At 32.6% G+C, this 13,659-nt stretch overlaps 1 protein-coding gene across 10 annotated transcripts in view; it reads right to left on the bottom strand.

Moving 5' to 3' along the window:
- Nucleotides 1-1,948: 1,948 nt before the first annotated feature.
- The window catches only part of LOC106871672 (peripheral plasma membrane protein CASK), a 516,651-nt gene continuing 504,940 nt past the window's right edge, over nt 1,949-13,659 (bottom strand). For all 10 annotated transcript variants that reach the window (XM_052974602.1, XM_052974597.1, XM_052974599.1 and 7 more), the window contains one exon: nt 1,949-12,018. In XM_052974602.1, coding sequence (XP_052830562.1) covers nt 11,842-12,018 — 177 coding nt within the window. In that variant the 3' untranslated portion in view covers nt 1,949-11,841. The remainder of the gene's footprint in view (nt 12,019-13,659) is intronic.

Below are 13,659 nucleotides of genomic sequence, written 5' to 3'. Positions count from 1 at the left end.
TATATATATATGTTTGCATATATATATATATATGTTTGCATATATATATATATATGTTTGCATATATATATATATATGTTTGCATATATATATATATATATGTTTGCATATATATATATATATGTTTGCATATATATATATATATGTTTGGATATATATATATATATATGTCTATTTATATGTGTGTATATATACGTATATGTATATATTTGAATAAATGTGTGTGTGTATATATATATATATATATATATATATATACATGCATGTATGTATACACACACACACACATATGTATGTATATATGTATATCATACCCACAGAGGAAAGAGGAACCAAATTAAAAAGTCAATTAGAAATAGGTGACCTCGTAAATGAAATTAAATAAATGAACTGAAAGCATCTTCTGAGTATAACAGTCTTAGGAAATTTTCTACAGCTTCAGTGATTCAGTAATTGTGTTCGTATAGCTTTGTATAATTTAATATACAACAACAGTAACAACAAAGTCAACACTTCAGTGGACTTGTTGGAGCCTCTTGCAGTCATTCTGGATTTAATTATTCTACAGACTAAAATAGGAAAGATTCCAAGTGGTGTCTCTTGCTTTTATGATTGCTTGCCTCTAATGACATCAATAGACAACCAAATTTATTGTGATAGTCTCACTAAATGAACTTCCCTAATAGAATTATTACAATCCTATTTGATATATATTTTAGTTGTGGTTATTGATCAATTGAAGGCTTCTGTCACCTGCATTCTATAGAATATAATAGCTACTATTGCCATACGATGACACGGTGGCCATCAGGGTTGAGGTGTTAGTCTACTTATAACAACCTCTGCTCCTTTAAAGCAGTTAATTGCATTTGCCTTTCTCTTTTTTTTTTTTTTTTTGACATGTTTCTCGTTCTTCCAATCACTTTCCATTTCCTACATTAAACACTTTATCCAAAGTTTCCTCCCAGAACACCTTCCTTGTCTCTGTAATTCCTTCAGTCATTGACCTTCAACATTTCAAACCAAACATCAATTCTATTGATCCCACCAATCCTGGAAGCTCTCTCCTCCTCCTCCCACCTCCCACCTCCATTGATTTATTGCTTAGAATTATTAACGATTCTTACATTTAAAGAAAATGAAACTTAACTTCACTCACCTTTGATAAGACCAAACCTTAATTATATTCATTCCACTCTTTTGCCATTGATATTTCATCAAGGTTTTGCAATGTTAAAGAATGCCATTGAGTTATAGTTTTAATATTATCTACTTCTCCAGCTCACCCTTTTACAAACCAACCAGCTCCACTTTTATCTTACCCCTACCCCTTTCCACCAAAACCACTATTTCCTTCACCCCTCCATTTCGTCTCTAACAGAGACTGTCAATATGAAACTATGTTCCACCAAAATATACCACTTCTCCCTTTCTTGGGACACCTTAAACCACTAATGAAACTGTCCTTTTGCAAGTCCATGCTATTAAACGTACGATCTCCCTTCTGCCCAGCACCCAACTCCCCATCAGTTGTATTCTCTTCCCCCCCCCCATTCACAATTACATCACCCTTCACAATTTATCTTTATCTCCCACCACTGTTCCCATCTTACATGATATTCTGGTCAAGAAATCTGCAACCATACCTGACCTGCAACCTCTGTTTGCTCCTACCCAATACACACTCATTTCCCTGACTTCTATATCAATGTATCTCCTTGTGACAGTTAAGGGATTAATCTTCAGAACAGTGGCTAAAAAAAATCAGAATTTACTACTACTACTACTACTACTACTACTGATATCAGCTATATCATTGTGATTGAGTTCACTGTTCATAAGCGGGTGGGTGAACAGCAATGATGATGATGAGTGTAACAATAATAGTGATGATGATGATGATAGGCATTTACTTGAGAAACAAGATAAATAAGTTACAACAAAAATATATTTTTTAATAATCTTTATTGTCAGAAAAAAGCTGACCAAATAACAGAACCCGAAAAAAAAAAAAAAAAAGAATGACTATTAGACATTGATGTTTGAGGTGAATCAACATTGATGTTGTTAGGGAGGATTGTTGAAATGACGAGTACCTCTATCAACATTGATGTTTGGGGAGTATCAACATTGTTTGGGGAGCATTATTGAAATGATGAGTTCCTCTATCAACATTGATGTTCAGAGAATAACAACACTGATATTTGGAGGAGTATCAATGTTGATGTTTGGGGAGTAGTGTTGAAATGATGAATTACCTCTATCAAAGTTGATTTTTCACTCTCACAATCCAATTTCTGTCTTTTTTTTTTTTTTTGCTTTGTTTTCGATTTATGTAATTTTGTTGTTTATTTTTATTGATTTTGCTTAAATTTTTGACTTAAATATATCCTCCATCAATCTTTTACCATTTCTACCTATCTTCGTTTTCTTACTTTTATTCCAATTTTAAAAGAGGGAAAAATATTTGTCTTCCATTCTGCATAAAAAAAAAAACAGGAACAAGTATAGAAAATAAAAATTAGAAAAAACAGAAGTAGTTAGAATTGAGAAAAGGAGAAATTTATGCAAAAATTGATAAAGGAAAAAATTTTGAATAACAAAAACTGTAGAAATATTAAGGATTTCTTAGAATTGGTGAGAATTATTAAGGAATGAAACTGTCTTTTTTACAATAAGACTATTTATTTATATTTGAAGACTCACAGCAGGGTTTAGACAATGTACAACTACTGTTGATTTATATACTATAACCATTACTGTATTTCACATTGACTTAAACCCCTAGAATAAAGTAGCTACCCCACCTTAGTACAATGGGATGTAAATATGAAGTGGTGCACCTCATCATTTGTAAGTAGTAGGAGTATAATAGAATTTGCAGAGTTCAACTTGTGGTAGAGCTTGCAAAAAATCTAGGCTCTGCCAGGCAAGAATGATACCCTCTAGACATACTAGAGGGGTCAATGGAATGGTCAAAGGTGCCCTAATGATTACAAAACTCACTATCACCACCAATACTCAGTGTTAGTAAATACTCGACTAAGAGTGTAATACATGCTCCTAGCCGTTTCCATGATTGATCAGGAAACTTTGAGTGGAACATTGCTCAAAGATTGATTTACCATCAAGTGTTTTGCTTTATTTTAGTCAACTGCAAAGCTATGTTGTGGTTTTTGGACTACCACAGTATTAGGCTAAGCCATAATCAATCCGACTGTGTTGTTGAGATCACCTTGAGTTATTCAATGTGACACCTGTCAGGGCCACCACAGTATTGATCTAATCTCCAAGGTTTTCTCATATGGATTTCTTATTTTTGGAATGAAACAGATACTCCTAGAATGTTTCCTTGAATAGTTGAAGCAACTTACATAGGTACTCCTTCATTATTCACTAAGTAGTTCAACTAGATGGATACTCCCTTATTGTTCAATGAGTAGTTCAGCAACAACTCAACTCCCTCACTGGCACACTTGTTCAGTTGTATAGCCCTAAATACCTTGTCTTTTGTACATAGATGACAAATCACTTCCCAAGCAGGACTTACACACCACCTGATTTTAGCAAAGTTTAACATTTGCCACCTGAATCTCACCTGCCCGAGAGGATCGGCAAAGGTCACTGATACTACTTCCTTTAACTTTTAAAAAGAAACCTCAAAACATCTAAATTTCCATTAGAGAGAGAGACAGTGTCCTTTTGGTTTCGAACTTAGACTAGTCCATCTTTTATTTCAAAGATGGAGAGGGATTATTCTGTTAAATTTCAGGTGGATTATTTATTCAATACTTCTTAGAAGAAACAATTCCATTTTCCTAGTTAAAGATCATGAATCTTACATAATACCAATATGAGGGGGTGGGTGGTTAATATAATTTTATTAATTTTTAAAAACCATTAAAGTTAATTATCTTTTTTGCATGTTTGTGTTGAAATATTCTTTTATATATTTACAAGACCAAAGTGAGTTTTTTTTTAAATATCTGTTTATATTTTATTTTTTTTGGAAGTGTTTCTATTGTTTGACAGTTGAAGACTTACTTCAGAAACACAAACAACCTCCCCTCTCTCTCTCTTTCTCTCTCCCTTTCTCTCTCTTTCTCTCTCTCTCTCTCTCTCTCCCTTTCACATACACACATATATGCAAACCAACTTAATTAGGAAGGTAAAATAACAAAAACAAAAAAAACAACACAAAAAAAGAAAAAACTACCCAATATGGCAAGGAAGACAGGGAATGTTGGAAAGGGTCTGAAATTCTTTAAAATGTCTTGAAAGGGGATTTTTTTTTTTTTATTATCATTACAGATGTTTTGTATTTTGATTTTTTCTTTATTTTTTTTTTAATATTGTAACCAATAAAATGCTTTATTAAAAATTAGCACCAAATTGTGAAAGAAACCAACTAATGGCGGTGCCCCAGCATGGCCACAGCCCTCTGGCTGGAACCAGTTAAATAATAGAGTAATACATAGAATGAGAAGGAGGGAATCTCTTTTTTTTTTTTTATTTAAACATTTTTCTTTCCTTCTTACCATATATAATTGTGTGTGTGTGTGTGTGTGTGTGTGTGTGTGAGTATGGACATTGAGTCATTCTGTTACTTCTAAATATTAATAAATATATATATATATGTATATATATATATATATATATATATATATTATATATATATATTTTATATATTTTTAAAAAATGTCGACCACTAACGTGGACAATTTATATTTTATATATGTATATGTATATATTTTATATATGTATATATATAGATGTGTGTATGCATATGTAATTGAACTAGATTTTCATAGAACATATATTGAAACTGACAGAGAGAAAAAAAGTGGCGCAGAGGTAAGCAAAAAGGAGATAAACCAATCATAGATAAATTAATAGGAATAGAGAGGAATGAAATAGTGAAACTAGAACCCTGCTCCCTCCGTTGCTAGTGATATACATGAGCACAACACTACAGGGCATTGACACTGCAGTCTCATGTATGTATATATATATATATATATATATATATATATATATATATATATATATATGTAGACAAACATTATTTCATAAATGTATATGTAATCGTATTTATTCTATCACATCATCACAGTATTGGATGTGACGGCAAATGCCGTGTTGCCCACCAGATGTTTATGTAGTGTGTATATGTATATATATATATATATATATGTATGTATGTATATATATGTATGTATATATGTGTATATGTATGTATATATATATGTGTGTGTGTATGTATATATAGTGTTTGTATGTATACATAGTGTATATATGTATGTGTATATATGTGTGTATATATGTGTGTATATATGTATGTGTATATATGTGTATATATGTGTGTATATATGTATGTGTATGTGTGTATATATGTATGTGTATATATGTATGTGTATATATGTGTGTATGTGTATGTGTGTATATATGTATGTGTATATATGTATGTGTATATATGTATGTGTGTATATATGTATATATGTATGTGTACATATGTATATATATATATATATATATATATATGTATGTATGTATGTATGTGTATATTGTAGACCAAGGAGTTTTGGAGAGAAAATTAACATCCCCTTTGGCTCCACCCCCACCCCCACTAAGTTCAGGATTGTTTCACATCGAAGTAAATATAGTATAAATGTTTATGTATGTAATATAAGAATGTTTATGCATCTTATATGCAGTGTATCTGTCCAGCCATTAAAGGTGGCATTTCCCCAGTGAGCACAGTGCATACTTTTCCACATTTAATTCCGAAATGCGTAAAGGATTGCAGCCAAAGGGCACTGCCTGAAGATACATTGAAACGATTTTGATAGCATCAGAAACTTGGTAGCGATGGAACTCTGGTGCAGTTCTTTAAGTACTTTGTCTTTAATTCTGTGGAGAATAAGGAATTACTCGAGCCCAAATACGTAGAGTTGATGAGTTTGGGACAACAAACTGGGTTTTTCTCCTCAGTATTAATTCTAAAGGTGAATTCACTCCAGACTTGGTCCTGCAAGAGCTTATTGCCTTCTCATTGGCATTTACCATAATGATGATGATGATGATTTCTAACATTGGCACAAAGCAACGTCTTAGGGAAGGAGTGTTAGTTTAACTAACCCTCAGTATGTCACTGGTACTTAAAATTTATGAGCATCGGATGAAATGTTGACTTTGGTGTAATTTGAACTGAGAATATCAGGAAATGAAATTATATTCTTTGACAAGATACTTAGTTAAGTATCCCATCATTTCTGTGAAGTAACCATGTTAATGAAACTGATGAGGATGATGATTTCGTCGGTCGATGCTAAGATTTATCTAGAGGAGAAATGGGAGGTTGTGATGTTGATGGTACAAGGATTTAGCAACTGAAGACAAGCGAAATCGAAATTTGGTTTGGAATTTTGTCTAAAGCTGTTCTTAACTCTGTTGATCACTTGGCTATGAAGTGTGTACAAAACTTCTGCCAGCCCAGTAGCCTGAGGCAGATTAACCTTCCATACCAAGTGTCACCTTCTTCCCTATTATCACACACCTTCATTATCATTTTTATTAGTAATAGATTAATTTAATGTAACTAAGAGCAACAACAATAATAATATTTGAAATGTGGGTTTGATTGATTGTGATAGTTCTTCCCATCATAAATATGGTTTTATGGTTTAGAAACAGGATTCCTTTTTGTTTGAACCAATAAAGTTTGAAATTCCATTAATCAAATTCCGAAGATTTTCAAATTCCCCCAAAATATAATAGGAAGTTTAGAAAGAAAGCAAAATATAGAAAAAAAAAAAAGAAACCTGAAACCAGTAAATCATTACCAAACCTCAAACATGTCCCTCATTTTATGTATACAATATTTTCTGACCACTTGGTACCCGAAAACTCTAATCCTGGCTAACACAATAATAGTAATAATAATAATTATTACTACTATTATTTTTAGGGGAGGGGTGAGTTGATACCCTTGATCCCCAGCACTTGGCTGGTACTTTATTTTATCAACCTTAGAGGGATGAAAAGCAATGGTGAACTCAGCATAAAAAACCAGAAAAAAATTCCACAAAGCATTCTTCCAATGCTCCAATGATTCCACCGACTCACCTAATTAAGAGGTGTTGGTTAAGTCATTCTCATCAACCTCAATACTTAATTAATATTTTATTTCATCAATCCTGAAAGAATGAAAGATAAAGTTGACCTTGGTGGGATCTGAATTCAGCACATAAAGAGTTGGAAGAAATACCACTAGGCATTTTTTCCCAGTATGCTAATAGTTTTATCAATCTACTACCTTAATAATAATAATTTCAAATATTGACATAAGTCCAGTGATTTTAGGAGGAGGGATTAAGTTGATTATATCAACTCCAGTGTTTGACTGGTACTTTCATCAACCCCTGAACAGGCGAAAAGCAGTTGACCTCATTGAGATTTGAGCAATAAAAATAATAATAACAGTGAAAATATGTGCCCTAAACATTGAAAATATTTTCACTGCAAATCTGTTCCACTTTTTTTTTTTTTAACTAAATGATAAAAAATAAAATTGAAAAATATAAATAAATGAAAGAGGGTGGGATGGATTTGTGGTGTTGAGTGTGAACAGTATATGTCTGATAGCTGCCAAAAAATGTCTATTACTCCCTCCCCACTCCCAGAAAGTGTAGAGTTACTGCTGGCTAAGTTGGTAGCATGTTAGAGTACTGACTGAAAAGTTATTTGTTCACGTCCCATTGTTGATATCTCGCTTGTGTCACTGGCTCTAGAGAAGCATTCTATAATTAATATTGAGTTTTATGTCTGACTGCAAGTATTGAAGCTCACACCACCCTGGCTGTAAACAGTCATTTACACAACATTCTTAGCAAGAGTATATCATCTCCACCACTTGTTTGGTCTTGTAGAATGTGTTGTTTTATTTCTATCAGTCAGAATACAAAATACATGTTAGATGAACTGACCAATTCAAAACTTTGAAACCAAGTAGTCTTATTTATTTATAATCCACTAATCTGGTTATACAGGGTTGTAGGTGAGCTAACTGATAGGGTCTTGAACAAGATTCTCTATTGAAAGAATTCTTCTCAAGTCTTATTTGATAGGACTTCAAAAATCCCGGTTGATCGAGCCCTGGCCTGTGTTGGTCATCAGGGCCTTGGTCATCAGTGTCTGTTGATTGAGCACTACACAAATCTTGTAGGTAGGATGCTGCTTAACACTCAGTGACCCTAACCCTAACCCTAACCCTAACCCTAACCCCACTCAACAGTTCTCAATCTAACCTTATCACTGCAATTCAGGCCCTAAACACAATTGTAAACATGGACTCCTTTAAGCAGCGAGAGTACTGGACAACTGATGAATTGTTAGTTTGTGGAGGTGAATTCAAATTCTGCCACTCACATGGTAGACAGATGAGGTCTGCCAGAATAATTTGCTACAGATAAATTGAAGAACGAAAAGTCTTTTACGAAGTCATTAACACTAATTAAAGATCGTCTGAAGTTCACTCAGTTCTTCAGTGTTTATGTTTCATGTGAGTAATTGTCAGATAAGGAGTGCCATTAGCTGATCTTTACTCGCAGAAACAATTGGTTTTGTCTTCTTTTAATTCACTTTTCTGAAATATACAATTTCTACTGAATTTCTCTCAGTTAAAAAGTAGAAGTTGACAAAAGCTAAATATCTTAGTTCCAAATTCTTTTAGTTGTAATTTACCAACTGAAATATTTTTTGTCTGTTTGAAATTTCATGCACACACAAGCGCATCAGTGTATTTGTATAATAAAGAATCTAGATTACGAAAATTTTTCAAACCACCTGAAAAGCCTAATTCATTTTACAAATGTTAAATTGATCATATTAAAAAATAAGTCGTATTTGTATAATTTACTTATTTCTCTTTAAAAAAAAAAAAAAAGTCTCTTTTTACTAGGCACAAGAGCCAGATACATTTAAGGGAGTGGAGAGTGGGATGTTGTGGTCTTCATACTTTTTTGGAGTATTAGTGGTGTAAGGAAAGAATCTTTTGAAACCAGGAATCAAGATCAGGCTGTGGGTTCCATTTCCTGGGAGGGGTATAACTTCTCGTTCTATGAAACTCTCTACAAAATTTGTTTACAGTTGTGTAAAAACAAACAAACAAACAAAAAACAAACAATGGAAGTGAAAGAGAGAAAAATCTCCATAATCCTGAGAAAGAAAGAAAGGAAAGAAAGAAAGAAATGACTTTTTTTGTTTTGTTTTTTTGTCTGTTCAGAAACCTGTCATATTATTATTAATATAAAGATTTTTCAATTTGAAAAACATTAATTAATTTTAAAAGAGAAATGACAGAAGATGAAAGTTTACAAGAGTGAGATTTAGAACAAGTTTTTTTTTCGCTTTTTTTTTTTTACACTATTAATCTCACCCCTCTCCTCTCACCTTATCCCGCCACCCCAACAAGAGCAGATTTGGTAAAATGTATGGATGTTATATTGCTGTGAGTTAAATAAGAGAGCAATTTTGAGAGAATTAAAAGTGGAATTTTTGAAAGAAGAATCTTAAAAAAGAGCGAATTATAGAAAGATGTGAGAAGGGTTGAAAGAGATCTCTGCACATTTCCCAGTTTGGAGAATCATGCAGGGTTAACAGTTTGAGATAAAATTACTTCAATATCACAATTGTTCTTTCACAAGTGATATTGGTAATTTTATGATGTGGCATCGCCCATTATTTTATTTTATATTATTTTTTTAAATTAATTTTTGTTTTTCTTTTGCTTTAGTGTGAATATGGATAATGGATTTATTTTTCCTATGAGATATTAAAATTCTATTTATATATCTATATAGTATATATATATATTGTGTGTGTGTGCTTATGTACATATATATATATATATATATATATATATATATACACACACATATACATACATATTCTACAAGACTTGTACATATATGTATGTATGATATACATACATGCACTCACACATTGCACACATATGCATCTGTCTATATGTTTGTATGAATGGGAAACAACTTTTCTTTTAAACATTTATTGGGAACATAACTATGTTGCAATTTAATCTTTATTAACATTTTTTTCTCATATCTGTGTATCAAACCTTTACAATTTGGAGTAATAGATCTCCCAAATTTATCTTTAGCAATGTTTCTAGGCCATCTGAACATCGTCTTCAGGATGTGGAAGCATGGTGGGTTTTGTAATGCTTGTTTCATTGATAGACGGCTTATGGTTATGCCACAAGAATTTGACTGAGTGTTCAAGTTCCACACCATCAGGTCTTCACTTGTGATGTATGTTGAATGTTATTTGTAGTGTTGTGTTGCAATATTAGCTCTACAGGAAGATATTAACAGAAAATATTTCCTCCACACAGAAACAGACAATTGATCATGGGGGCAATACTAATATAGCCACCACACAAGGCTGCAATTATCAAACAGCATACACATACATCATAAACACAGATCGAGAGATCTAGGGCTTGAATATGCTAACAGTAAAATTCTGGCAGGGAAAATCTATGTAAACAAGCTGTCAACTCTATAAAGGGCTGTACAGAACCCACATCCTGAAGATGTGCTGGAGATAACCTGGAAACGCTGATGAAAATGGATTTTGGAAGTTTGGTCCAAATAAAATAGTCTGATACACAGATGAAATGTTTTTGATAAAAAAAAACATAGTTAGAAAATTGTTTATTATATAATATGTATATGTAAATATAATGTGTATGTGTGTATGTATATATATATATAAATGTATGTAGTCTGTATGTATACAAATTTATACGCTTATCTATATATTTATATGCATTTATAGATTATATACATATGTACATAACACATATTGTGCTTCTGTGTATGTATATGTCTATATTTATATATGTGTGTATATGTTTGTATATTTACTAAACAGATGCTAAAGATGTGTCAAGCTACTTGTTGAGAAGAAATCTGTTAATACAAACCACAGATAAGGTTAGAAAAAAATAATTTTTGTTTTGTTTTTTTGAGTTGTGATAATTGTTTTTGTTCTTGTTGTTGTTCTTCACAAACCTTTGATAAAAAAAAAATGTTAAAAACCACACACACACTGAAGAAAAAAAAAAAATTTGAATTGCACTCTCTGCTGCAAAATATAGAGGTAAGCTCAGCAAATTGATTGATTGGTTGTTGAAAGGTTGAGCCATATGGATGAAGAATGAAATTTAGTTCTTTGTTTGGTCTCGTTTTTCAGAATCATTCCCAGAATTATCATTTCACATTTTTGTTGAAATGTAATTAATGTTTCATTTTCTTCCTTTCTTCTTCTTCTTCTTCTTCTTCTTCTTCTTCTTGTGCCTTTCTTTCCTTGTATTTATTATTAATTGACAAAACAGGGAGATGAGGGTAATATTCCTTTGTCAACAGGATCAAGGCGCTACACCTCAGATAAAACCATGCCATCAGGTAAGAAAACAGATAAAATATTACTTTTTTTTTTCCCTCTTTTTATCTGCCATGAGTTTCTTTTTCTGTGTAGTTGTTTTATTTTTATTTTTTATATGATTTTTAAAAATTTTGTTTAATAATTATAACAAACCAAAAATTAAAAACAAACAAAACTGATTTCTGATCTTTGTTTCGTATTGTAAGGACCAGATTTTGTTCACAGTTTGATGGGAAAGTGGGTTTGATAGGTAAAGTTATCAGAGAAAATGCTGATAGTTTCGTTGCAGCAAAAAATCTGAAGAATGTTTGGTTGCGAGTGAAGGAGGCAGTTAGCAAGTTCAGAGTTTTGTTTTATTGTCCAGTTATATATCTCTCAGTAGACCCAACTAACTGGGACCCACTGTGCCGTTACAGATATATCCTTAATGGCTAGTTCAAGACTTTGAATAGTTTCTTCAATGTCATTATTTACTATTTTCATGTCAAAGTAATGTCCATAAGCTTTTTCAAGAAGCTCGCTTTCTCTTGCTAGCCGTTCTAAACTTCCATCCTGCAAAATGGAATAAATCACATATAAATAGTTACACATGAACATACATCATAAATGTTCAGCAAGGATACACACACACACACACACACACACACACACACACATGCCAGCATGATAGTTTATACATACACATATGTTAGCAAGTTAAACACACACACATGCATTTAAATACTTTTGATAGACTCAAGAAAGGCATGAGAGAAAAAGCTGATGTGATCAAATCTGGTTAATATTTGCTTGAGTGATGAAGAAGATTGATAGCTCTTTCATGCCTAAAGTTCATTAGTTGAAACTCCGTGACTAGATATCTATTAATGGGTGACCAATCTTATTGACCAGTTATTGATCTCTGTGTGAAGAGGAGTGAAAATGAAAGCATATATGACTTTCTCAGTTTAATGTAATGGCAAGAACCAGGAATTGAAACCGGTTCTGTGATTCTGCAGCAATTAACAATATTACTATATTCTGTCTTCAGTAAGGTGGAGGGTTATAAGTGATAGGATTAGATTTATTGCGAACGCCTAACTTAAAGTTAGCTCTCAAGAATTATAGGTATAGTAGTGATGTAACTATGGAGTATAATGATAGACCTCAGGATATTGTCACTCTGCATGGTGCAGCTATGTGCCTGAAACTCACGGGTTGCCTGTGGGTCTGCTCCTGTGATAGCCCTGTACCTTGTTAGGGGAATCAGCCAACCCATCCATCCCTCACTGTAAAAAATTCATGATACAGAAGGGTATCATGAACGTTTGGCCATTTGCAACATGTTGCCTTAATCTGTTTGGTTTCTTTGATTTATTTCCCCACCATTCGTAAATAGTATGGACCATGATACAGTGATTGGAGTGTGTGTAATCTTTAGTATTTCCTACTGAATTACACTTGCAACTTGGACAACTTTTGCTTCTCAATTCTAGCAATGAACTGACAGAATCATTAGCAATTTGAATAAAATGCTTAGTGGTGGAATTTCTTCTGCTATTTTACATATTCTGAGTTTGAATTCCACCAAGTTTGACTTTGTCTTTCATCCTTTCAGGTTTGATAAAATAAGTGCAAGTAGAGCACGGGGCTTAGATGTGATCGACAAGTCCTCTCTCCCAAAATTGTCACTGTGACGTTTATGCTTTTGTTTCTAAAGACATCAAAATGAAGTTCAATGACTTCGAATGGCCACTGAGACTACATTGCAGTGTTAGTTGTCCAAAAATTTCGTGTCTTACATCACTTCCCTAAGAAATGGTATTGATTCCCTATAGTGAATTGACTCCAGTACATAACTGGTATTATATCAACCCTGGGAGGTTAAAAAGTAAAAGTCTATTTCGTCTAATATTCCACAACTTATCCCGATTTAGTGCCCATAGCAACAACAACAACAAATATCAGTAAATAACAATGTTTGTCAGTTTAATAATATCAATCGTAATGAGAATAAAAAACAAATATAAGCGGGATAGTGTTTAGAATTTCACAACATGGTGCAACATGCAAGAGAACATGCAAAGGTGCAGACACACATGAAAGAAATAAGCAAAGAAAGTCGTTAAACACAAACTATCAAGTGATGATTTTGTACAGCTGTGGGATACATACATATACATGTATGTATATATATATATATATATATATATA

The sequence above is a fragment of the Octopus bimaculoides genome, chromosome 18 (assembly GCF_001194135.2).
Source record: "Octopus bimaculoides isolate UCB-OBI-ISO-001 chromosome 18, ASM119413v2, whole genome shotgun sequence".
NCBI lineage: Eukaryota > Metazoa > Mollusca > Cephalopoda > Octopoda > Octopodidae > Octopus > Octopus bimaculoides.
Note: the sequence above shows the minus strand (reverse complement) of the source record. Positions and strands in the feature narration are given on the sequence as shown.